Source organism: Dendroctonus ponderosae, unplaced genomic scaffold, assembly GCF_020466585.1.
Source record: "Dendroctonus ponderosae isolate FM_Combo_2020 unplaced genomic scaffold, Dpon_F_20191213v2 Dpon_F_20191213_1, whole genome shotgun sequence".
NCBI lineage: Eukaryota > Metazoa > Arthropoda > Insecta > Coleoptera > Curculionidae > Dendroctonus > Dendroctonus ponderosae.
The window spans coordinates 17,561,165-17,586,485 of record NW_026017110.1 but is presented as its reverse complement, the minus strand read 5'-3'; the positions used below and the strand labels follow the sequence as shown (position 1 = coordinate 17,586,485).

Here is a 25,321-nt window from a genome sequence, read left to right as displayed (position 1 = left end):
CTTGACATTACAGACAATAGATGTACACAAACCGATTTAAACAAAAGGAAGGGAATAAGTCACAACAAATGGCAGGATAATTTAAATACAAAAGGCGCACGGAAAAATCAATAGCCCCCAATAAACATTTATCAATGTTTTCCCGTAAGATAGGCGGACTGATAGTTAATAGAAGTGTTATATAAGTGTAAGGAAATACGTAAATAAAAATGACCTCAGTTGAAAGTGGTTCCAATTCTGCAGATGTAAGTAATTTATTTTATAAAATACTGTTTGTGTGATTTCACTGGGAAAAGTGTTGTGGTTCATGTTGGGTGTAATTAAAACTAGTAATTTTCATTGTTGTTTTCCAGAAATTAGCCAGTAATGAGTCAGTGCAGGTTATTGTAAGGTGTAGACCTTTAAGTGTTAAAGAGCTCCAACAGGAGTGCAAAAGTGTTGTGAAAATCTACTCCAACCGAGGGGTTATTGAGGTAGAAAACTTAAAAGCGAGAAGTGATAATGAGAGGAGTAAGATTTTTACATACGACGCTGTCTACGATGAAAGGTAAGAGTAGAATTTTATTTCAGACCTAAATTATATTGATTATCCACCTATTTACGCATAGACATCACCTCCCTTAATAATTTGCAAGTTCAATTCGTCATATTTATCTTGCCATTGTACGCATTTGTTCCTGTTCTAGTAGTTTAAACAAATTACAAGATAACATGTTTGTTTGCTACGAGTATGCGATAGATAAGGACGGCTTAGTGTTTACAAAGAAAAACTCATAGAAAAGCCCATAATAACCTATATAAACTGTTGCAACCAGCATCTTACCACACTTAATCTAATTATTTATCATATAAAAGCACTTTTACCTATAAAGCAGAGACTTTCTCCTATGTTGATAAAGTATGTCTGTAATAAGCCACGCAAGGCTATCTTGCGGTTTGGTCAATTGAAGCATTTAATAGTTTTTGTACATAATTTTTTAAATTAGCACTTGCCGTTAAGTAATCATCATTAACAACCTAATTTCGTAATCATCAGTTGAAATAGAAACTGTTCAAATCGACAAGGATATATTAATATAACTGAAATTAAAGATTTTTTGGTATTTATTAATTAATGCACGGATTATCAATTAGTTGCATTCATATACAGAGTGATGCGGAAAGAAATGGGCGTAAATGCGATCTCATATTGGCCTCTCTGTCAGAGTACCAGCCATCGACAATTCGTATTCACAAAAAATATTTTGTGTATTTTCGGAAAAACTAAAAAATTATTAATTGGCCTCAATTGATTTATGAAAACTGTTTGTTTAATTCTTAAAAATGCTGTCCATTTTATTTATTTATTTAATAATAAGTAACTTTACGAATAAGGCATTGATTTGGTCGCAACTGATCATATGCGTTAGCTTAAATTACTTTACACCCATTTTCCAACATTTTTTAATAATTGAAAGTGTTTTAAAAGACGGCTCTTTTTTAACTTGAAAAATTTTGGAAATCCCGCAGCAATCCAATGTACGAAATTTATTCATTCTGATTCAACAGGGTTTTGAAAGACAAACCTGGCAAAAATAAAAAATACAAAAATTTAAATGCTTTGTATGGGTTCAGAATGTTGTTTATCGAGATTGATTTGCTCACTTAAGAATGCATTCTTGCATCTCAGGAGACAATCAGAAAATTCGCAAATCAACAAACTTACTTAAACATTAATTCTATTAAGATCTGCTAAGTTTTTGATTGATTTAGGTCGTGAATCGCCCAATAAAACAGGATTTTCAGATTCAGGCACACATATTTGCATTTTGTTCGCAAAATTGTATATCTACACAGGGTGCTTCAAAATAAGCGCCATTCACAAATAGTTAATAGAACACACTCGAATATTTCTTTAAGATTATGCAATTTTAACATTGTTCTCATTTTAAATATTACACCACTTATAGGCAGGTAAAGAAAGTAAATACGTTCAACTAGAATCATCAACACTTTTGCTGTGACGCAAATAAAAAATATATTTTCCATTAATTTATTATTGAGTATACAGGGAATTTACCATGAAAGAATTGAAATGAAAAAAAGAATGTCATTAAGCGTTATGTTCATTTTCGTATATGCACTTATTTATTCTTAAAATAATTTTCTTCTGTTCGTTGTTCGTTCAACTGTTAGTGAAATTGAGAGAAAATTTAAAATACACTGCCATGTAAAGTATTTACCTACTAAAAGCCAAACCAAGACAATAATCTGAATGAATCTAATGAAAAATGAAAGCAACAGTTTTGCGCGCAAAACATGCAAAAGAAAAATAACGCCAAATTTTAACTTTATTTTTATTTGGGTCAAACGATACATATACATATCAGAGGTTAGTAGATCTACTAATCTCTGTACATATATGATAACGATATAAAAAACGAAGGTTTCCATTTCAAATTTTCTACTTGAACATCGTGTGTCAATTTGCCAACGCGCATATTAAAATAAGGAAATACGCTTGTGAGTGTTTTTCTGAACGAAAAATTCCCTGAATTTTAGTCGCAGAAATCAATACGTCTAATCATCAACAATGGTTTCTCTTATCAGGTGTATTAATCAATAATAATTATATTTACAAATGTTCTTCATAAAATAAATACCTTGAATCATTGAAATAAAACATAAAAATTAATAGCGTACGTTACGTACAATAGTAATCATCAGCTTTATTTTTAAAGTGATCAGTTCCATTTAACTGTAAGCTATTTTAATCCTGGTATATACTCAACAGCGAACAGTCGTATTAAAATAAAAATCCTCTAATAATACCCCTTGAACAAATAAGTTTGATTTTGTGGAAAATCCTGCTTTGGAACGGATCAGCGTATGTTTCTGTATTGACTTAACACAGTGCAAATAAAACCATAACTTTTAACGCTTCTTTTAAATTGCGTCTGTTTTTTTGTACGCGTTGACCTACGTTTGTCGGACTTAAGGTGATTATTATTTAGCACTTACTTGGAAAAACCATGAAAAAAACATTTTACCATTCCAGTAGTAATAATACCTAGTCATAATTTGCTTTTATCGGTATCTAATATGAACTAACTGGGTCTAATCAGCATGTAACAAAAAAATTATGTGTTTGATCAAAGTAAGAAATTGCAATACCTTTGAAGCTTGGCACGCATGGATTATTTCCATTTTTTTAACGAAGATGAATAACTTGCTCATTAAAAATGTATGTGGTATGTACTATGTATATTTAAAAAAATCCATTTCAACACGGTGCTTCGATAATAAATAAAATAATCGAAAATTCGCCGCCAGCAGTCAAATTCAATCGACTTTTCACTTTTTCGAAAAAAACCTAAAAGATAATAAGGGATTTTACACGACTAAGATGCTACGATATGCGTTAGATTAAAATATAATTTTTCAAAAATCTTGCAATTATCGAAAATGTTTCAAGAAGCAAACACCTTTGCGCACGGGAATTATAAGAAACGATTTTATTTTATGTAACATAATCAACTCAAATCATGTTTGCCTTCAAAGACGCATAAAAAGTGTCTTAATTGGGCCCTTGGAAAAAAGCGTAGCACTCCAGTGTACCAAATTTAAAGATTTTCGTAGAATTATTTAAAAAAGGATTAATAAAAAATAGACATTTTACATAACTAACACCAATCCTCGATTTTTTTATTGACTATATAAACGTTTTAGACAGCTCATGTGTTAAAAACTGTATTTAACTAATTAGATTTTATGATTGTCAAAGTTTAAAATAGTGACTTTAAGAAGCGGTTGAAGATATCTGATTTCCGATAGATGGTATAAAAAACTGTATTTTACTTCTAATGTTTTATCGGAAATTCTTAGCCTCTGAAAAGGTAGAAGCAAATATATGAAAATTAAACGCTTTTCGCAAGGTTTATCGTAGAAACAGTACATTTATCGCCATTTAATATAATATAACAAATTTTCAGTTAAAATTATGAAATTCCAGTTCTGCTGATCACAACATATTCTGATACAGAAAACTGTGTTTCAGTGTGAACTGGACGATCTAAGTCGACTGCTGAATTTCGCAATAAATCTCCATATATTCAATGGAATAAATTTGTGACGCCCTTAAAATGAACATAAAACCCAAAAGAATGATTTATGCTTTTTATCAATGATCGATGTAAATCGTGAATGACGGCTTAAGCTAAAAATATCCGGTGCATTTTGCGATATTATTTCACATAACGGCAATAGCATAACATATGGGTCTGATGTTATTTGTTTGTATTATATATAATGTATGATTTTTATATGTTTGTGTTTAGCTGTTATCACTGCTAAGTTGAAATTGTAAATATAATTTTGAGAAAAATCATGAACTTGGAAAGGATACTACCTTTTTTGTAATTTTTTTATATGGATAATATTATTGCTCCTCTCTCATAACGGTTGTAATGATACCGGGAAAGCGTTAATAATCAGGATAAATACGTTAATATACAGAGAGTTTATTTGCTTCGAACCTTTAAAACGGCAAATTATCCAGGTCAGCATATTATTAAATAGGTGCCGTAAAAGGAAAAAAACTAAAAGCAAGTGGCTTATTACTTTTTAAGATCAATATTATGATTGCGTTATTATAATTCCATACCTATCTATCTATCAAAGAAAGAATATGCCGACGACCTACATCGATGTACTTTGTTTATGGTGCGTTAATTGGCATTCTCAAGAGCAATATGTACATACAAAAGATATACATTAAACATTAATTTACATTTTTCAAGATATCACATTTGAGTGGATGATAAGATAATCCTTGACGTGATTATTCATCCAAATTTAAAACTCCACACCTGTCCGAGTGACCCCAAAACCTACCTATTATTTGCTTTGAAATAAATTTAATTATTTCCACAATTGGATAAACATGAGTGGGCTGGGTTAAATTTCATGCAGCCTTTGACGTAATCGACTCACACTAAATTTAACAAATGTAAAGCAGCACGGTTTTCAAATATTCATCAGGCGTTCGCTCTGTTATAGATCAGCACAACAGACACTTTATGATGAAACAATTCGCCCACTGGTTGCTTCCGTCCTCGAAGGCTACAATGGCTGTGTTTTTGCATATGGACAAACAGGAACTGGAAAAACGTACACTATGGAAGGTAAATGATCAAATGGACCGAACTAGGTTTAATTCCTAAAAAACGCTGTTATTAGGAGACGCAATTTAAAAATTTCCCAATTAAGGGGATTCATAAGTATATGTATAGCGGAGAAAAATGTAGAAATTATTTTTTATTAATTTATACCAAATATTTTCATGGGCCATTGCAACGTACTTATACCCCTAAGTTTTACAGGGTGAGGCAACAAATAAATGTCATCTGAAGGAAATGTTGTAAAACTACGACGGTTGTAGGCAACGTGTTTCTTTTTGGTACTTTGAAATATACACGATGGCTCAAAGCAAGATGAACTTACGTCGGTCATTTTCACTTTTTTACTCAGGTTCATATTCATAGTATTTTTGCAATATACTGTGAAAATAGTTTTGCGCGCAGTATTTGAATGCAACAACAGTAGGGGAAAAATTGGTTCAGTTCTGTCTTTGTCTCGGTTTTGCTCCTTGTGCTTCCTTCTTTCATCCATCAAGGACCACTTTCATCCATCAATCATCCACATTTGCTTTTTATTGCTTTCTATGAGCCCTATCAGTTGCTCTGGCATATTAATTGTTCTCTCATCTGGTGGCAAAATCCCGTTCCCCATATATAATCGGAAAACGCCTTTAATTTAGTTACTTCGCCTATTTGTCTGACTTCTACCTCACCTTCGTTAAATTCTGTATTCAGTCAGAACCTCTGTAATAAAACAATTAAGCACTGACAAAATAATTCCTAGTTGATAACTATGTTAGTGCGGAAGAAAAAAAGTTTGTTTCCAAATAAATTAATTTGCGGCCACCTTGTATGTTTGTTCAACATGACGACATTCATAACTCGGTTTAGATTCCATATAAATATATTGACGTAATTTTTTCAGCAGCCGACGTCAATCGGCGGGTTCTGAACTAATTTACATTTAGAAACGTAATTGGAATAAGGGGTAAAAAATAGAAATATTTTAATATTCGCATTTTTCAACTGAAACCGCACAGTACACCCCAGAGACAAGGGATAACTACCTATTAAGTTTTTTAAACTTTCTTGAATGCACTGAACATGTCAATATTTTTAGATTGTACAGTGTGTTTGTGACAAAATACATACATATTTATATTTATGATAATTAGAGTTTTTTGAGTATTTTTATTGTTAAAAATAGGCACTGGTTTGTTATCACAACACATATTCGAAATTTATCGTACTATTGAGTATTCCCTCTGGAAACGACAAGCAGCAAAAATTTAATTTGCATAATATGCGCATTTAGAAGTTATTGTTCTTTCGTAAATCGAGAACGCACTGTATAATGTAAAATGCACACTAAAAGCTTATCCTTAAAAGCCTTAATACATACTTCACATAAAAAGAAGTTAAATTTGGCGATAGTTATTATACAGGAGGTTGCATTGAGATTTTATAAAGTAAAATTAATTTCGTGCATTTGAGACCAATTATTTTATTGTTATGCTTATTCATAAGCTATTCTTAAAATGCCCCGTGAAACGATCAACGAATACTTTCGGTTAAAACCCCATTGGTTTAAAAAAATATATAATTTGGGACTATTTTCGAAATTGTAGCTTTAATTGTTGTTTAGGAAGTGACGAGGATGAAATGGGAATTATTCCTAGAGCGTTCGAACAAATATGGGCCCACATAGCCAGAAAAACGGGCGTCGAATTTCTGGTCTCTGTTCGTTACTTGGAAATTTATATGGAAGAAATTAGGTATTGATTAGTATATTATAGCTTCTTAACTAAGCTTTGAATTTGGTTTGCCCATTTATTTTTTTTTCGAATGTTTTTAATCTTTCATACAGTCGCTCATACATATTATTCCACAGAGATTTACTTCGGATAAAAAGTACAAAGATTCACGAATTAAGAGAGCAAGCTGGTGAAGGTGTGGTTGTTACAAATTTGCATTCTCATACTTGCCAGAGCGCCAAAGATATGCTAAAAGCCATGAAGACTGGAAACCACAATCGAACGACTGGAGCGACCAATATGAATGAACACAGTTCCAGATCTCATGCGATTTTTCAGGTAAATAAACCAATAAACCGCTCGAAAATTTAAGATTTTTTGAAGCCAACTATTTTTTTAAGATCATTATTGAGATGGTAGAAGGAGACTCGAAATCGATGAAAGTAGGCAAATTAAATCTAGTGGATCTAGCGGGTAGCGAGAGACAGTCCAAAACGGGGGCCACAGGAGACAGACTGAAAGAAGCCACGAAAATCAATAAAGCCCTGTCATCTTTGGGTAAACACTTTTTCGTGCATTTAACAATAAAACAGTCAATTCACTAATAGAATCCTTCGCGCTTAGTTAGTATAGGCAAGGCCGTTTCCAAGGCATCTACATTACGCTTCAATGTCCAATTAAACGATAATTTGTTTTGATTTTAAATTTGGAGCGTTTCCACCGGAAATATTACCTCTAAGGAATATTTACATTCAATACTAATCACAAACTACATTTAAGTTTTCCTTTTAAAGTTGATATATTTTTTATTGCACACGTTTAGCCAATGATGTTATTGAAAATTTCATTAAGTAAATATACATTGAATATTTTAGGGAATGTAATATATGCTCTAGCAGAAAATTCCGCCCATATTCCCTATAGGGATTCCAAACTAACGCGACTCCTTCAGGACTCTTTGGGGGGTAACAGTAAGACAATTATGATAGCAAATATTGGGCCGGCTAACATGAATTATGACGAAACGATAATTACCTTGAGGTACGCCTATAGAGCCAAGTCGATTAAGAACAAACCCACGAAGAACGAAGACATTAAGGATGGAAAGTTGTTAATGTTGCAAGATGAAATTGAGAGGCTTAAAGCCTTGATCATGCAGAAGAGTAATGGAACTGAAATTAATGGGTATGTCAGGTTTTCCCATATTTTGAAAATCAGTAATAAAGGGTTAATTATGAAATTTCAATACGTTCGGCTGTTCGATCTATAAAAAGAAGAATCATTGAAAAAGTTTAGGGAATCCCTGAGCTACAGGCTTGATGTACATTATTCAAAATTCGTTTAAAAAATCTTTTCTTTCTGAAAAGTTTCAGCTATTATATTTGCCTGAAAAATCTAAATATTAGTATTTTCCCAGATTGGACAGTGAAGAAGCTGACTTATTGGATTCCGACAGTGAAAGTGAAAATGTAGAAAAAGAACGAAAACTGGAAGTGGGTAAAATGGAAGTTGATGAATTATCAAAAAAGTTGAAGGCTTTGGAAAAGCAGATGGTTCATGGCGGCAAGGATATAGTGGATAGTGTAAACGAAAACGAACTAAGACTCGAACAACAGAAAACCGAAATTGCTGAAAGAAAAGTAAGTGCTGATAATTTTCCCAAATCAATTAGAATCTACGTTAATTAAATTAAGCCTAAAAAGTATAAGCACTTACCATTTTTTTCAAAATAATTAGTATCGATGTTAACTGCATGAGTTCTAGACAACTCGATTTACCTACCTAGTATTAATCCTAGTAATTAAATTTTCTAGTGCAGTATAAAACGCGGAACTGAACTTGAACATGCAAAAACTTATTTTACCTGCTCAAGTAAATAAACATATACATTCCTATGTATGGCTATGATATCCAGTAGACATTCTCAAATTCCCAGTACTACCATAAGATATTTGTGTCGCTTTTCGTCTATTTTCAAAACAGCTAAAAATGTGTGAAACTCATTTTAGAAGGTTAATGAGTGATTTTGAAAACGTCTGTTTTCAACGCGAACAAATTCAGGATGAAATATTCAAAATCAAAGTTGAATTAAATTCACTAGAGACACATTGGTCTCGACAAATTAGCTATTTACAAGCGGAAATTTCGATGTTTAGGGCCGAAAATAAACTATTGAAGAAACAACTGTTAAAAGTAAGATCTGCTTAATAAGGATTGTGATTTATGTGTTGTCAGCTTCTGTGAATGCATTTTTTGATGTAGAAACGCGAAGTTGAAATGCAGCAACGAATAGAATTGGAAGAAGAAACATGCTCAGAGCTTAAGCAGGTTTTTGCCAGTTTACAACAGCAGGTCGATTTTAAGAGAGACAAGCTGAAAAGACTTAACAACAAGTTACAATCAGTCAGACAGGAAATTATCGATAATCACGAGGTGTACCTGAAGGACAGGCAAGAGGTGGAAAATGCCAATGATGAGGCCGCAATGTACGTTAATTTATTAGATTAATAGTTCCACCATAAAAAACCTGCATTTTAGGAATCTCAGACAGTCACTATTAATAATAGATAATTTTGTACCTTCGGAAGAAAGAAGTAGAATTATCAGTTTAGCACAATTTGACGAAGATACAGATAACTGGATAATTAAGGAGGATTCTTCGAGAATCTTGCCGCAAGATAGGCCTATAGCACATAACTATCGACGTCCCATTTCTGATTATGCAGTCAATCAAGGCCTAACACAAACCAAATATCGAGTAAGTAACACAGTCGACGTTTTAGGGAGCAAACCACTCATGTTCTGCTGTTATTTGTTGTGTAATTATTAATTATTTTCCTAACCAATTATAAAATTGATGGATAAATATTTGACCTTAGGGTGAAAATATCCTAGACTTAAAATTGGATATGCCATTAAGAACTACTCAAGACTATACACCTCCAGCTATCTGTCCTCAAATTAAAGCTCTGGTAAATGATGTAATAAAAAGGGAAATGGAGAATAGTCACATGGTCATTAGATTAGCACCGCATTCCGTAGTAGGTAGAAGTAATACGTCCAAATTGGAACAAGAAGGAAAGTACAACCAGGCACTTAAAAGTCTTGTTGATGTTCATAGTTTGAGGTACGTGACTGTGATTTATATGCATATACTCGGCAGAGCATCTGATGAAAAACATATTTTTATCTCTGATAACTTTAATATAAATTTATAGGAATACAACAGCAGCAAAGCCAGTACCCCCTAGATCAGCCAAGTCATCTTATCAGCTGAAACAAAACTAATTATTTTACAAGTACTTTTTGCTTATTGTGATATTTTTTCTTTTAGTTAACTTTTTTGTACAGAGAAATGTATTATATAATTTATTTTTTTTTACAACTTATTGCTTAACACTGCTAAAGCATATTGAACAGTAAACAATTTAGTTCTTTTCAGGGTCTGATCGACAGACGCAGAAATAAACTAAATTCATCAATGAATTCAATTGCTTCGATATACAAATGCGGTTTTTAAAGTTTATTTTTATCTTTTCTTACTAAATAAAAGATAGTTTTACAGCAATTTTAGCTACTGAGATTAAATGAAAGCATATTATTTTGTAACATCACTTGGTGAGCATATTTATACTATTTTATAGTCAAATATACTAGGTAGTTATTAAGCAGTATATGCCTATCTATTTATTGCTTAGTTGATGTGATCGGATCTCAATTCTGTTGCAGATTATTTATATTATGTGTGTTTGAGATAAAAATGGATTGTGCATGCAATATAAAATAAAATAAAAAAATGTCTGTAATATTTTAAAATGTTATTAAAACTTCTAAATCATCAAAAATACTCGATATGAAGAAAATTTGGATCGGCCTGTTATGCGTTAGTTGTAATTATTATTTGTTTTAAATTGTTTTTTCAGCATAGCAGGAATTCCACCGTGGTGCATTAAAAGTCTTGTACATATTTGAATGGCAATTAGTCATTTGTGAGTATCAATGAGCTAAATGGAATTTAAATATGCCAGACAAGCGGACAAGTATAGCGGGTTGAAAGAATAATTTTAAAGTAGAAAAACTATAAAACTTATAATTTTCTATGTAACACAAGTTATAAACGCATTTACATTTTAAATATTTTATTTGCTTGTTTAGAAAAGTTTTATTGATGAGCTTACGCATTGATTTAGCTGGATTATTAGAGCGATAACCGGAGAGTTTCGCCGATTTCGTACGAAGGGTGTATTTTTCTAAATTATCTACTTTTTATGTGTATCGTAATTCTGTCTGTAGTCCGAAATGTGTATATTTAGTCTTGTATGGCTGTTATTTATTTTGTCGATACCTGCAATATATTCTAGTCGAAATGTATTAAGGAAATTGTTCTGTGATTCAGATAAAATAAATAATACTAGCAGTGCTGTGATATTTAATTTTTTGTTAATCTAAATTGTAGGTCGCTGTTTAAAAACATTTACATCACACCATTAAATCATTGAAAAAGACAGTGTAGCGGTATGCTTTTACTTAATTAGGCAAATAACTGATCATAATGGTAAGTGATTTATTCACTAATTCACTCACCTTTTTCACTAAGCACGTTACATAAATTTAAGTTAAACAATGTTGTAATTTAATTGGTTTCGAACCATTAATGGAAACCTTTAATTAAGGGAAATCAGAAGTTTTTTAAATTTTTAATAAACATGCACACGTCTCTCCCTTTATCAAGCTACTGAATTATCACATTATTATTAGCCTATTTTGGATTAAAAATTGTGAAACCAATATTGCGCCCAAGTTCATATATTCAGTAAAATATATTATGTGCCATCATACAAATAATTTAAGTATTATTTATAAGTATTATTTACATGACTTTGCGGGTTACATAAGACAGGTCTATTTACTTACTACTACAAAAACCGGTTGAATTGAGACAAAATGCAAAAAACGTTGAGTAATTTGAAAACGTTGATACATTAAAGGATTAGTCTTACTAGCGTTCATACTCCTAGTAATTAGAACTGGCCCTTTTTATAACAAAACAATCAACCCCGCCATGATATTCGAAGGAAAAATAACCACATTCTATCTTATTACAATTAAATCAACCACGCTCAGCTTATACTGCACGAATCCACTCAATTTTTCTGTATACTTACCTTTTACCTTCCACCGTGCATTAAACAAAGGCTTAATGTCCACCCAAAAGTCGTTTATCGGAGACACTCAAAATCCGTTTATCTGAGAAAAAACTCTTAAGCATAATAGTTTGACTACCAGCTATTACTATAATGATCACAGTTTCAAATAGGGCCCACAATTGCACTTTTTCGTTTAACTGTTCAGCTTGTTTTCGTCCATGCGCTTCACGCAGACGATGGCGAGTTTGGATATCAATGATTACGTTGAGAAACTTATGCATATCCACTGTTGACGTTTCCATCTAATAATAAAAAATCATTTGTTGTAATTTTACAGTGTAAATTTGTTGAGAAGTTCAGCTGTTCTAATTAACTCCCATGATATGAAAGAGAGAAATGGTTCACTTATTTTGTAACCAACATATAGCCGGTGATAGAATTTTTCCCATCTTTAAAGTGAGGACTTATACAGAGTGTTCAGGAAAAGAAAGTTCAGTCAATAGGTGTCTTTTAATGAAAGCTATGCTAATATTGCAGCGTACATTCGTATTTTTTTATTACTTTGCTAGACTAACTAACTTGAGACAGATAAAAATTCACCAGTTTATTAAGTCCCCAAACTCTTTATGTGCCTGTATAATGGTCAGATATTAGTTTTTCTTTTACATTATGTTTCTTTTATAATCTACCTTGTTATTAAACCGTTTTCTCTGATCGTAATTAACGGGTATTTTTGTATAAGTTTGATTACTCACCTGCGTTAAAGCAGTTATGTGTTCTCCAAGTCCCGGTAGTGGGTCTTCCTCTTCACCATTTTTCAAATCCAAATAAATTATTTTATGCGAAAATGTGGAAAATTCATTACTGAAACACACTTCATGAACTCCAGTCGTTTTCGCTTCAATTGAAACGGTATCGAACTGCAGCTTCTGTTTTTGATACAGAATTTCGCCTTTTGGGTCTTTCAGTACGACATCTACATCATACTGACCTCCAGTTATTACCTGATAAAAAAAATACCTTAAAATTATGAAAATATTCCTAGACATTATCTTGCGAGACGAGTTACGTATGTGATATCTGCTGATACCTAAATAATTCAACCATATGCCATATGAATATATATATCCAGAGGGAATATTGTGGTCAATTGGCGTGTAATTTTTAAATTATTTTTTTATGGGAAATTGGCATTATTAATAGCTATCCATTTATGTATATAGGTTTAGATGAAACTACAGGTTCAATGGTACGTTCAATTTTAGTAGGTATTAAATGCTCAAAACATTTTAGATCCTTTCCTGCAAGGATTTGTTTGCAACATACAGTAAATTAAATATGAAACATTCGCAGATTACGTGTATTGAACGACGGAAAAACTTTTTTTAAATATTTAGAACGTGAACAAGTAGATGATTTATATAAGCTTCAAGTAAGACTTTGCATATCTAAATATAAATAACATGTATAACATAAACGAGGGTATAGGTTTATATATACTCAAATTGATCGCATATACATAAGATATTCATGTATATACACAAGATTGTGTGCCTCAGCTGTAAGTTTCACTTCTGAAGCAAACTGCTGCGCTCAGCAAGTTACATTAGAACCGACGTTTGGTAATTAATAGTCAGCCTTTAAGCTGCTGAGGGTTCTTACCTGGAATTCCAACGAACCTGTATTATTAGCTTTAATTTCTTCGTAGAAGCACTGTTTAGCATTATCGGGCAACTCAAAAGTGAGTTCGGTGGAGACTATTTCTTGGTAGGCACAGCACAAGATGAGTAACGTAACAAACGACGAAATCATGTTTAATTTAAAGGCTTTTGGTTTCACTCAGTCAGGCAGTTTCATTACTTTAAGGGCTGCTTATTTAAATTGTTTAATTTTCACAAAACAACTGACGTATTCATTGCAGTTATCACTTAGCCCTAAATCAACTGATGATGTGGAATTCATTGGAGCGGGTTCATAAACAAAAATATGGGTTAGGGTGGGAGGAGAACGATTAGATAGTCGTTTCTTTCTTCACACAGCGCAGTCGCTTCTTCCTTGTCTAAGATCGTTTCATGTTGAACGCACGTTGGAGCATTGATTATGAACCCGCTCCTAAATTATGACATAATATTTGGTGAATTTATAGCATGTGAGGTTTGGCAACTATATACACATAAACGTGATGCTTAAAAAAGAATGCTACACTTACGAATTATTTTTACTTCTTACCAGTAAACACAGATAAACCTCGGTTCGCACTGTCGAAAACAAAGCTGACGGTTTATGTTATGTTCTGTTTTCTAAAATTTGAAAAAATCAAAGGAAGTAGAATCTTGAAATAGCAATGAAAGCCCTGAAGCTTTAGTCATTTAGCAGAATTATCATACTTCTAAACTATGAACTGGTTAAGAAATCAATTTATTCACGCAATTCCACACTTTCTAATAAAACAGATCATGAGACAATCAGTCCAGATAGTTGACGCCAAACACTGAAATTTCCATTCAAATCGCACTTTATTCTGATTTTTCTCGAATGTTAAACATGCCAAGCAACAAGATAATTGAGCACTAGTTAAGATATAGATATTAAAACCGATCGTAAGTAATAAATTTAAAATTCTTACTACCATCTATAGCAAATAGCTCAAAAAGTTTGTGAGGCTACTATTTTGGGTTTGAAGTGGATATTTTTTCAAATTTCGCCCGACGTTTTGCTAGCTACTTTTTCAGTCGTGATAATGCTCGATATTGTGTAAATTTGCGAAAAGTAAAGCAGTAGTAGTTGATTGATTGCTTGAATACTTTGTTGTACAATCGATATGTGTGAGAAACTAACCGATTTTAACAGTAACGGATATTCCCATATTATACCTTCCATATTTTCGATTACAATGAGTCATTAGCTGAATCTAAGGTATTCAAACCATAAGTATCTAAACTACAGCAACTACGCGATTTATTATATTATACCGACATTCCAAGTGTTTTCCAATACATACATACTTTTGTTTAACTTACTTAGCTTAAAATAACTGTGCTTTCAATGCATAGTTATTTAAAAACAAAGAAAATATTACATAATTTGTCTTGAATTCATCAATGACCCAACAACCAATTTAACCAGTCCCCATAACTACATATTAAATTCAACTTATATCAACAAAGCTTCCGGTCCAAAATTGCATCCCTTATTAATTGCTACACTAAGTTGTAAGATTATCTTGCTATGTAAAATTTCACTGGGTTCTGATGTGTGAGCAAAAGGAAAAACGGTCGGGAAAATAGTTTCTATGATGGTAATTTTTACAGCAAGTGTAAAATACTAGGGCGGTTTTATTTAAATACTTTTTGTCAATGAAACCAAAATCCAAAGCACTTGACACTATTGGTTAGATGATAGTTCCCCACAAGTTCAAAATGATGAGACTAATCTAAGCACATTTTACATAATCTAAAGCTACATTCTAATCTAATACAATTTGAGGAATGTTTGAAAACATTGTGCTCGCTTGTTCCGATGAGTGCATAACAATTTCTATTTACAACAAAAATTACAAGTTTACAACAACTGATCAAAATGATAAATTCTGTACTACTTCAATGCAAAATGGAGTTTCCAAATATCTCAGGAAATTAATTGTCTTTCTTAATTCTGGTGCTGGTCATCCTGTAGATGATGGAGTCACGGCCAGGATCCATATTAGCAGTAACATGGCAGATCGCCAGAATCGCAAACAGCATAACAATAGAAAACCACAGGATTATGTTGAAAATTACAGGATAGTCCTTTGAGTAGGTGGAAGCTAGATTGTACTTGGTTTTCTAAAAAACACATAAACTAGTTAAGGATTGCAATTGTGCGTATTTATTTAAACTCAAACATTTTCGGCTAAGATACGAGGGTCGTTTGATAAGTCAGTGACTTTTTGAACTTCCGGCGCAGTAACTTTAAATTCAACATTACTTTTTTTTTCTGGTATGGTAATGGTTCGGAAGTGGTTTACTGAGTTTCGTTGTGGTCGTCCAAAAGAGGATGTTACGCCAGAAGTGGTCGATAACATCCATGGAACGATACTGGAGGATCGGAGAATAAAAGTGCGTGAGGTGGCTGAGGCTGGCTCAACTGAGAGGGCACATCACATTTTACATGAATACATATTTGGATATGAAAAAGCTATCCGCACGATGGGTGCCGCGATCGCTAACATTCTACCATAAGCGTTCCCGTGTGACCATTTCAAATGAATGTTTAGCGATGTTCCGTCGCAATCCGAGCAAGTTTTTGCGACGTTTCGTAACCGTTGACGAAACATGGATCCATCACAATACACCAGAGACCAAAGAACAATCAAAACAGTGCAGCATATTCTCCAGATTTAGCCCCCTGCGACTATTTCCTGTTTGCAAAGTTAAAGAAATGGCTGGGCGGTCAGAGACTTGGTTACAGTGAAGAGGTCATCATTGAAACAAACGCATGTTTTGAGGACCTCGAGAAATTATATTATTTGGAAGAAATAAAAAAATTGGAAAGACGCTGGACTAAGTGTATCGAGCTAAAACGAGATTATGTTGAGATATAAAACGCTTTTTGGCCGAAAAAAATTATTTGAATCAAAGTCACTGGTTTATCGAACGACCCTCGTATTCTTCTATTTGGAAAAGCATTTTCACCGGAAATTTTGAGAAACTTTTTTCCTATGGAACTTCAACGACAAATCATCTGCCCTGATTTTATATCGAACAGTTTGCCATTTTTGTTATTTAAAAGCTTAAAGTTGAAAGTTTGTAAATTCTTAAGTTTCATTTCATAAGTATGCAATATCCTACTCAATTCGGGGGGATTGTGATAAATCTGTTGACTTTTTGACATGTTTTGCTGCTTATCAATAAACTAAAATTGTAATTATTTGGGTTGGTTTTTACTAGTTTACTGTCTGACAATGGAAAATTGCATACCACAGATAAAGAAACAAAATCAAATTCAGTAAGCCAAAAAAAGCGAATTTTCTTTAACAGGAGCGCTATTTTCAATAAAATTGTTTTTTACATTTAATTAAATTTAGTTTCTCAATAAAAAATAAATATTCCGAGTTCATGGAGTCTTTCAATCGCTTTTCTCTATTGTTTCACGTCTAATCCGCGTGTTTCATTTCAGGTCGCATTCACTCAACAACTTTTCGATTTTAAACACTATTGATGCCACTTTTGTAGGAAATATTTGCAAGGTTTCTCCGTCCGTAAAAATTCTATAATCTCTTGTCCATGTTGTTTCCAATTATCATTGACCCAATTTCATCAGCTTTAATTTCCATAAAGTATATGAAAGTCGCACGAAATTAAAAACAATTACTCACATCGCTGTCGGTTTCGGAAGTAGCCAAAATATTCCTTCTCAATCTAGTGTGGCTCGCATCACTCGTTATAACAGAGACAAGAACATGGTTATTATACTGCTTTACGAAAGCATCAGTTAGACGAACAATTGTGTCTTGGAGAAGCTTCTTGGCCTCCTGGGTTTCAGTCGAATTCGGTCCATGAAGATCTGACAAAGAGTGAAGAGAGGAGATTTTGAACCAGTATACATCGGGTACAAAGTCTTCCTTAACAGCGCGGTTTTCAACCTGAATAATTTGCAAATTAGTTTATAATGGAACATTAGATTGCAGTTTAAAAATCGTACTTTCTCTATGATTGCATTCAAAAGAGCAATGTCTTTCAAAAAAGTTCTGTCTTCCTCCACATCAAGCTTCAAGTGCTTGTGCGACACGTGTTTGGGGTTTTCGCTCTTGATTCCATCAAAAATACTGTATTGATGCACCTGAAATTATCAAATAATTCTATATAAATTACAATTGGATCTTAGAATTTATTAAGTATGTTCACTCAATTTTTAACTTAAAATTTTAATCCAATATGTATAAACTATGCTTCCAAAAAAGGTAAAATATATTTTTTGGATTTTTGGATTTTGGATTTTAGATTCAGTTTTAAATTTTTTTTCTACTTTAAAACTACGGAAAACAGTGTTGAAATAATGTTAATATTAATGCAAAAAGTTTAATTTTTATTGGATTGCAAGGGAACGATTTGCGAACCAAGCAAGATTAGTTCTTGGATCTTAGATCTGGATTCTTAGATCGAGGAATTTCGGGGGAAGCGCGCTCTAAAGCGTTCTTAATCTTAATTGTTTTTTACGTACGTTTATTGCGCATCAACAAACCTGTCCAATACATAATTAAGCACACACTGAGTGAAATTTACGGGGTACAAAAACAAGGAGAGCATGCAGTTGGTTCAAAAAAATATTTCTGTCGCAGCATTTACAGGGTCGGTAAAAATCATGATTCTATACTATTTGAGTGGAAATTGCCTGGTCCTCAGCCTCAAGTGTTTTGTCCGAAGCGTTGAGATATTTTTTTAATTTTTAGCCCTTCATTCAAAGGATTGATACGAACAGATTATGTCTAATTTTCAGGCTTTTCAGTTTCAAATGTCTTCTATAAAGAGCTAGGATTTTAAGTGGCCATCTGCTTTGGGTTGAAAATCATGAATTTTTAAACAATATCTTGCAATTAAGTAAAAATACCTATGTTTGGCCCTTCATCTACAAGGTTGACAAAACTCAGGATTCTGTGCGATTTCAGTGAAACTATCATTTCCTACGTAAGTTTTTTAAATCCTGGGTGTGCGAATTTCAAGTTATTACCAACTGGAAAATACGAATATTCCAAAGAGTTCGTGCAATTGAAGATATATGTTAATTTTTGGCTCAACATTTACATTGGATGGAAAAAATGAAACTACGAAATGAAAGAAACTTAATTATTTCTTAGCTCGAAGTATCTAGTATAAAGTGTTCAAATTTTATGCAGCGTCCTGTTCTGGAATGGAAGTTATGAATTTTTAAAGAAGAGCCTGCAGCCAAGAAAGCATTTTAATTTCGGCCTATGTCATAACAAGGAGATTTTCACTCGCATTAAGAACGTAAAAAGTACGCTGCTAACTCATACAAATCAATCAGCTAAGGATTTTTTAACATTAACAAACACAACCACTCGATTTAAGACATTTAAAAACATTTGTAGTGATAGTATACAGACATACCTATAAAACGTTACACTGTTACTGTGTTATTTGTATGTTTTAAGAGGCCTTCACCATTTTTTGGCCGCTCATGTTTTTATACTGTACAGTGTACAATTTACCCATTGCCCTTTCGAGACAGATTCTAAATCATTAAATGGAGATAATAAAAATTAAGAGATCCTCATTCAGCGGATCTCTCAATTTCATTTTCATTCATCCCTTATTCAGAGAGTTGTTTGATTGAAAGTTGATATGCGTAAAAAACAGCCTTTTCATCTTTAAATGTCTTCACGGCGCCATAATTAAAGCACTTCCAGTTTATGATTACAACTACCTTTATTAACACATTCACCGTTTGCTCGTCTTCAGATAAATCGACAACACTTTAATAGTTCTGTAAATTCCCAAACGAGACTTTTATCAATGTAGGCCTTCAAGATCACATGCTGTAGTTAGCAACATTGTCAACCATTTAATTGAAAAGCTCCATTATAAAGAATTAAATGTCAAAGAAAACTGAATCAATAGAAATGTATCTGTTATACTTACATCATCTAACCCATTAGCAAAATCAATCCGGACTAAACTAGGTTCCTCATCAGGATACCTTTCCGAAATCCTGGAAGCCAGAGCTTTAAAGACGCGATTTTCGTCATCATTGGTCAATAGAGGGTAGTGATGGCCCTTATTCTGCCCAATGTCCTGCACCCCATCTACAGCAACAGTTACAATGGCTTCGGGTATATTGAAGGGGTTCTCAATGTAAAACCCTTGCCAATGAGAAAAGTGCTCTGTCGAGAACCCAAGGGCAGCAGAGAAGACTTCAGGCAACGTACTTTCCTTGATAGCGTCATGCCCTTTGAATACGATGCTACCTGGGTGATGGATTATTGAGAGTTCTCCAGCCCCATATACTGAAAAATCATTCGCTCGATAGTAACTGCAATACTCAACTGGGGTTTGTTGGGTAAACTCACCTGAAGCTACTAAACCTAAAACAAGCACAATATGCTGCATTTTTGTGAAGAAACACTCTACTTTAGAAAATGATCCCAGACCGAACCCCTTTAATCATATGATAATAGTGTTGTCAAAATCACATGGGTAGTTGTCACATGAAGTTTGGGATCATATGTTTAAAATCACTTTTTGATCTGTTAACCGAATTTACTGGATCGGTATGACGTTTTTGTAGCCAAATAGTGCACCAAAAATTCATGATAATCAAGTTAACGATATTACTCAAATTCATCTTTAGTGAGCTGCTTTTTAATTAGTAAATCTTCCATAGTATATTCCATATAACTATAAAATAGATTGTATTCTTTTGAAGTATCACATGCAGCTAAAATACCCTAGTAGCATTAAGAATATGTTTGCCAGACAAGAAATAATCCCTTGTCTCTGATGTTTGCCGCTAACTTCACGCCTTTGCACAAATGCTCCATTTTTTTGTTAGGTTAATTGGGTTGTTTGTCATTGGGCAAAACACCCGCACAGAACATACCGCGGGGGGATATTTTGTGAACACCCGTAGCATATATACAGTACATAGATTATGCAGTTTTCTCTTGGATTATTAATCTAACATTCCTGAAAACTGAACAGTGACCTGAAAAAATGGCGAGAATTCAAGCTGAGGGTAGAGAAGAACCACCAAGTCAGGAATCCATCCCAGAAATCGATCAAGATCAAAGCCAATTATCGAAGTCTTTAGAAGAGCTTTCTGTGGACACCAAGCCGAGTACCAGTGCTGAAACACCTAAGAAAACTTCCAATAATGAGGAGGAACTTGTCATGTCTACCCCAGTTGGAAAAGGTCGTGCCAGTACTGAAACCCCAAGTCCGAAAGTGATCATAAAGCCAGCTCCGGTACCCCTTAAAGATAACCAGGAGTACCTAAAGGACTTTGATATTTTTGAGAAACGCGATGGTAGTCCAGTTATTACGCAGTACAATCTGCCGAACAGCGATGTGATGGAACGCATTGTCCTGGTTATTGATAGGGCGCAGGATGAAAACTATACGCCATTTGTTATAGGAAGCCAAAAGTATACACCTTTGAGCATGGTTAAAAGAGCAATAAGTATTTTCATCAAACTAAAGTTGGCCGTTAATCCAAATCACGAGTTTGCGATTATTGTTATGAATGAGAACAACGCAACATTGCTCCTGGAGTTAACCAACGATGTTAAGAAACTATTGGACTGTTTAAATCAGATTAACGAATGCATAACCGAAGACATTTTCGATTTAAACAAAGTTTTTGAAATTATAGAAGGTGTCGAAATCCCGACTCCTCAAGCACTCGGACTGCCACCCCCTTTCGTATTGAGAACAGTACTGTTTTATGGAAGATCGTATACCTTGCCACAAATCACACACACTGAGAAATTAGACGAGTTTTTGAATAACCCCTTTTTTATTCTGGACATTTTGATGACTCACGAGCCCCTAGAAACCAGCAACCACTGCCAGAAAATATTCGACATTTTGCAGAATATTGATAAAAAAGGAATTTCGTATTTTTTCCCAGTCTGTCGGGATTTGAGGAGAGTTCACCGGTGTATGGGAAAATTATTAGGACATCCACTACAACGACCTATTCAAAAGCTCGTAAAAAACTAATGCGGCTTATTGAGTCAATGTAAGTGTTTCAAGGGATGCCGTTTTGCTTTGAGAATTTTCCCAGCAAACTTTTGGGAGTTTGTGAGTACATATAACTTTTTATAATTAAATTTAGTACGTTTACTTTATATTATTTCTGCATTATATTTCATGATTTTAATCATTGTATTATTTATTATTCAAATCAGTTCCTTAACGCCCCTGTGCACTCTTAGCGATTTGCTCTTTCAATACCAAAATACTTTTTCTCTGCTCTGGTGGCAGCATAGCAATTTGCTCGTCGGACAGCTGCAGTACTTGCATTATAAGAGCAGCCTGCAATGAAACTAGCAAATTAGAGAAAATCAAATTAAAACAGAAGAAATATTTGCCTTTTCTTGGTCTGAAGCTCCTGGCGGCATTCCACCATTAGCACCCACGGCTGCCATTGGGGTTACTGGAGATTGAGCAGCTGGCATAACTTGAGGTCGTATTGCTTGCGGAGGAAGAATTGGTGGAATAGATTGGGCTAGAAAAAAATCCTAATTTTAGTACCATTTCGAAATAGTATAATGTGGAAAAGATCATATTAGAAGCCCTCACCAAATTATAGGTTTGTAAAAGATTGTCAAGCTCTAAGACCTAAAAATTATTTTTGCCAGTTTCCACAGCAGTTCATTGAATATGCAATTTCATTGAGTTGCTGTGAATTTTCAAGTTTTACAGGTTTTTCGAAAATTATACAGGGTGTCTCGTAAGCCTATCATCAGGGCACTGCGACATTGTCAGACCATCTGACCTAACTTTTATTATGATATTCCTATCTTTCCTAGGTTTGAGTCAAAGTGTGAATTTTGAAACATCGTTTATTTCATTACGTTTCGGCGAGACAACAGCGCCATCATCAGATTTAAAATTTTACACAAACTACAAACACCAATTCACAATTAAAACATATTGTATAAAATTTATAATTTGCAAAGTGTTAAAAAATTCATCAGTTTTTGAGGGAAAAAATTCTTCCTTCTGGGAGAGCAAAACATCGGAAAATTTACCCCATGATTGGTAAAAATTAACATCCTTTTAAGTCTTTGCCTTCTTGAAAAGCTTGAGTTTGTCTGAATTATTTTCTACATTTGCGAGAGTGGTATGCATGTATTGAGATAAGCAGAAATAGTTTTAATTTTTCACTAGTGTACCGGGTGTTCCATTCTTATGGCTTTATTAGGGTTTGGTAAATGATGCTAAGGTTGTCGGTATCTGATCTGAAATTTACTGCTTTTGCATGTTTTTTATTTGTATAATTTCTTGGACTCTTTTATCATAATTTGTTTACCTAATTAATATATCTGCGTTGTCAAAATCAAAATTATGTAACATTTGGTGTGCATGTTGTGTTAATGCTGTTTTATTTTCACTAGTATTTCTCAGACTGTATTTATGTTCGTACATTCTCTTTTTTAAATATTGTTTAGTTTGTCCTATATATGTATTATCACATTCTAAACAATTCACTCTATATACAGTATTTGGTATATCCATCCATATTAGTTTTGGGAAACATTCAGTTGATAAGTTGTTTTTTGTTTTTTCCGCAATTATAATATTGTGTGGCTTTAGTACTTTTGAAATTTTCCTATTGATTTCTGGAATATATGGTTTCTTTGTTCCTCATTATTATTATATTTAGTTAAATTGTAAATTTTGTTAATTCTTCGCTTTATTATTGGTTCAGAAAATTTTTTTGGTTAGTATTAAGTAATATTTTTCTGATTTTTTAAAAATTTTCTTGTCTGTAATTTGGGTGTGATAATTTTATAGCTCTCTCTGTAAGTGCAGTTATTACGCTTTTTTATATTTTTGGGGTGCCTATGAATTATAGTTTAAATATCTTCCTGACCAAACTTCTTTTGTATACCAATTTGTTTTTATTTCACCTGAATTATCATAATTTACTGTTATGTCTAAAAAATGTATTGATTGATTTTTATCCTTTTCTATTGTAAATTTTATAGTGTCGTGAAAATTGTTGAATGCATCTAGGATATATTGAACTTTATCTTTGGGTAAACACATTAGGCAATCATCTACATAGCGCTTAAAGAAAGTTGGTTTATAATTTAGGCTTGTTATTATGTTTTTTCCAAGCTTTCCATAACAAGGTTTGCAATTGTCGCTGATATGGGGGAACCCATTGCTACACCGTCTATTTGTGAATAATATTTGTTTTCAAACTTGAAATATGTAGATTTTGGGCATAGTTCTACCGCTTCAATAAATTATTTTCCGGAATTGTATGTTGTTCGATTTCCTTCCATTTAATTCTTATACATTCGATTGCATATTCAATTGGGATATTGGTATATAATGATGTTACATCAAGCGATACCAAACAGTAATTTTGTGGTATTTTTTGGTTTTTGATAAATTCACAAAAATTCCAAGAGTCCTTAATATGATATTTTGACTGTCCTAAGACATTTCTTAGAATTGTGGAGATGAACTTTTATAAGTTGTAAGTTGGTAATACCTATATTGTTGACGATTGGTCGTAATGGTAGGTATTAAGTTTAGGTAGTCCGTATATTACTGGAGCTTGGCCGTTACTGCAGTACAGTGTTCCAAAATGATTATATTAAGAAAATATTTCTGTCTCCGCTGCTACTGACGGTCAAAGTTCTTCAAAAATTGGTTTTTATGTGGATTTCAATAAAACTCACTGTGAATTTGTTCCTATGTAAGACTCACGTTTTGATGAAACAACCGCGATCATCTGCTTTGGCTAAGTGAGAAATTCTTGAGTGACTGGGTACAAAAACTACCGGAATTTCGTATTTGATAACTGGAATCAATTCATTAGCTTTTGGTCGATTCAATGCTTTCTTGGCATTTTTATACTCTTTGTAAAATCTTGTAAACGCTTGACAATTAATTTATTATAAAATACCATTATCGCTTACTACGGCATTTGCCGTTAATGTGTGAAATTGTTAAATAACAAGAAAACATAATATTTTGTAGAGCAAAAACTATCAATGCTTCAAGAATTTACAAGGAGCACCAAAATATAAAAAATGGAATAAGTACATTAACTTAAAAATAGCCAGTGATTCTAGCCACGAAATAAAAGGATTCACATGGATTAAAATCCATATAATCATTGTCTCAATATTTCAACAAACATATATTTTTTAAGAACTTGAAACATCAATAGCAGGGGATCTAGACATTTTTCCTGAATAAAAGTTACGTCAGATCGTCCTCTTTTGAGCCAAAGCATGTCGTATTACCCTTTTGATCATATGCTTACTTTTACATTAGGGGACACTGTATACATTTCTCCATTCAAAATTATTTTTCTTTTTGTTAGCTAAATTGTAATGACAAAATGTATGTATTTTAATAATCAATAAGCGGTAACGTTTCAGTTCCTTAAAAACCAATAATTTTTCGAAACATTATAAAAAAGTTATTTTACTCTTGAGCCAAATTCACAACTTTTGAGAAACTTCATATTGTAACGGAAATGGCCTGGGGTACTCACGTTTGGAATGGGGGATCGAAATTCATGGTATTTCAGTAAATGGGAGCCCCATTTGGGCCCCATT

General features: G+C 33.1%; 5 protein-coding genes and 1 long non-coding RNA gene across 6 annotated transcripts in view; 2 read left to right on the top strand and 4 right to left on the bottom strand.

Annotated features, from left to right (window-relative positions):
* Positions 1 to 63: 63 nt before the first annotated feature.
* On the top strand, positions 64 to 11,290 carry LOC109535283 (kinesin-like protein Klp68D). Its single transcript, XM_019901174.2, has 12 exons — positions 64 to 245; positions 354 to 547; positions 5,038 to 5,162; positions 6,763 to 6,892; positions 7,009 to 7,210; positions 7,273 to 7,429; positions 7,747 to 8,056; positions 8,289 to 8,511; positions 9,134 to 9,357; positions 9,410 to 9,629; positions 9,751 to 9,998; positions 10,090 to 11,290. The coding sequence occupies exons 1-12, from the start codon at positions 210 to 212 to the stop codon at positions 10,157 to 10,159; spliced, it is 2,139 nt and encodes a 712-aa protein (XP_019756733.2). The 5' UTR covers positions 64 to 209; the 3' UTR covers positions 10,160 to 11,290.
* LOC125502526 lies at positions 5,279 to 9,140 on the bottom strand. Its single transcript, XR_007280294.1, has 2 exons — positions 8,588 to 9,140; positions 5,279 to 5,861 (listed from the first exon to the last, which is right to left on the bottom strand). It is a non-coding gene; the product is annotated as an uncharacterized LOC125502526 (long non-coding RNA).
* A 371-nt stretch (positions 11,291 to 11,661) lies between the features above and the next one.
* LOC109535284 (transmembrane emp24 domain-containing protein 3) lies at positions 11,662 to 14,016 on the bottom strand. The gene is made up of 3 exons (XM_019901175.2): positions 13,681 to 14,016; positions 12,774 to 13,022; positions 11,662 to 12,320 (listed from the first exon to the last, which is right to left on the bottom strand). The coding sequence occupies exons 1-3, from the start codon at positions 13,828 to 13,830 to the stop codon at positions 12,069 to 12,071; spliced, it is 651 nt and encodes a 216-aa protein (XP_019756734.1). The 5' UTR covers positions 13,831 to 14,016; the 3' UTR covers positions 11,662 to 12,068.
* Positions 14,017 to 14,952: 936 nt separating this feature from the next.
* LOC109535282 (ATPase H(+)-transporting accessory protein 2) lies at positions 14,953 to 20,255 on the bottom strand. Its single transcript, XM_019901173.2, has 5 exons — positions 20,084 to 20,255; positions 19,656 to 20,020; positions 17,701 to 17,838; positions 17,375 to 17,641; positions 14,953 to 15,842 (listed from the first exon to the last, which is right to left on the bottom strand). Exons 1-5 carry the CDS (start codon positions 20,121 to 20,123, stop codon positions 15,654 to 15,656), a joined length of 999 nt encoding a protein of 332 aa, XP_019756732.2. The 5' UTR covers positions 20,124 to 20,255; the 3' UTR covers positions 14,953 to 15,653.
* Positions 20,256 to 20,517: 262 nt separating this feature from the next.
* On the top strand, positions 20,518 to 21,894 carry LOC109535280 (BRISC and BRCA1-A complex member 1). Its single transcript, XM_019901172.2, has one exon. It carries the CDS (start codon positions 20,727 to 20,729, stop codon positions 21,732 to 21,734), a length of 1,008 nt encoding a protein of 335 aa, XP_019756731.2. The 5' UTR covers positions 20,518 to 20,726; the 3' UTR covers positions 21,735 to 21,894.
* Positions 21,840 to 25,321, bottom strand: part of LOC109535279 (cleavage stimulation factor subunit 2 tau variant) — a 7,922-nt gene continuing 4,440 nt past the window's right edge. Inside the window, exons 8-9 of the mRNA XM_048660948.1 lie at positions 22,106 to 22,242; positions 21,840 to 22,049 (exon numbers count right to left, since the gene is read on the bottom strand). Coding sequence (XP_048516905.1) covers positions 21,927 to 22,049; positions 22,106 to 22,242 — 260 coding nt within the window. The 3' untranslated portion in view covers positions 21,840 to 21,926. The remainder of the gene's footprint in view (positions 22,050 to 22,105; positions 22,243 to 25,321) is intronic.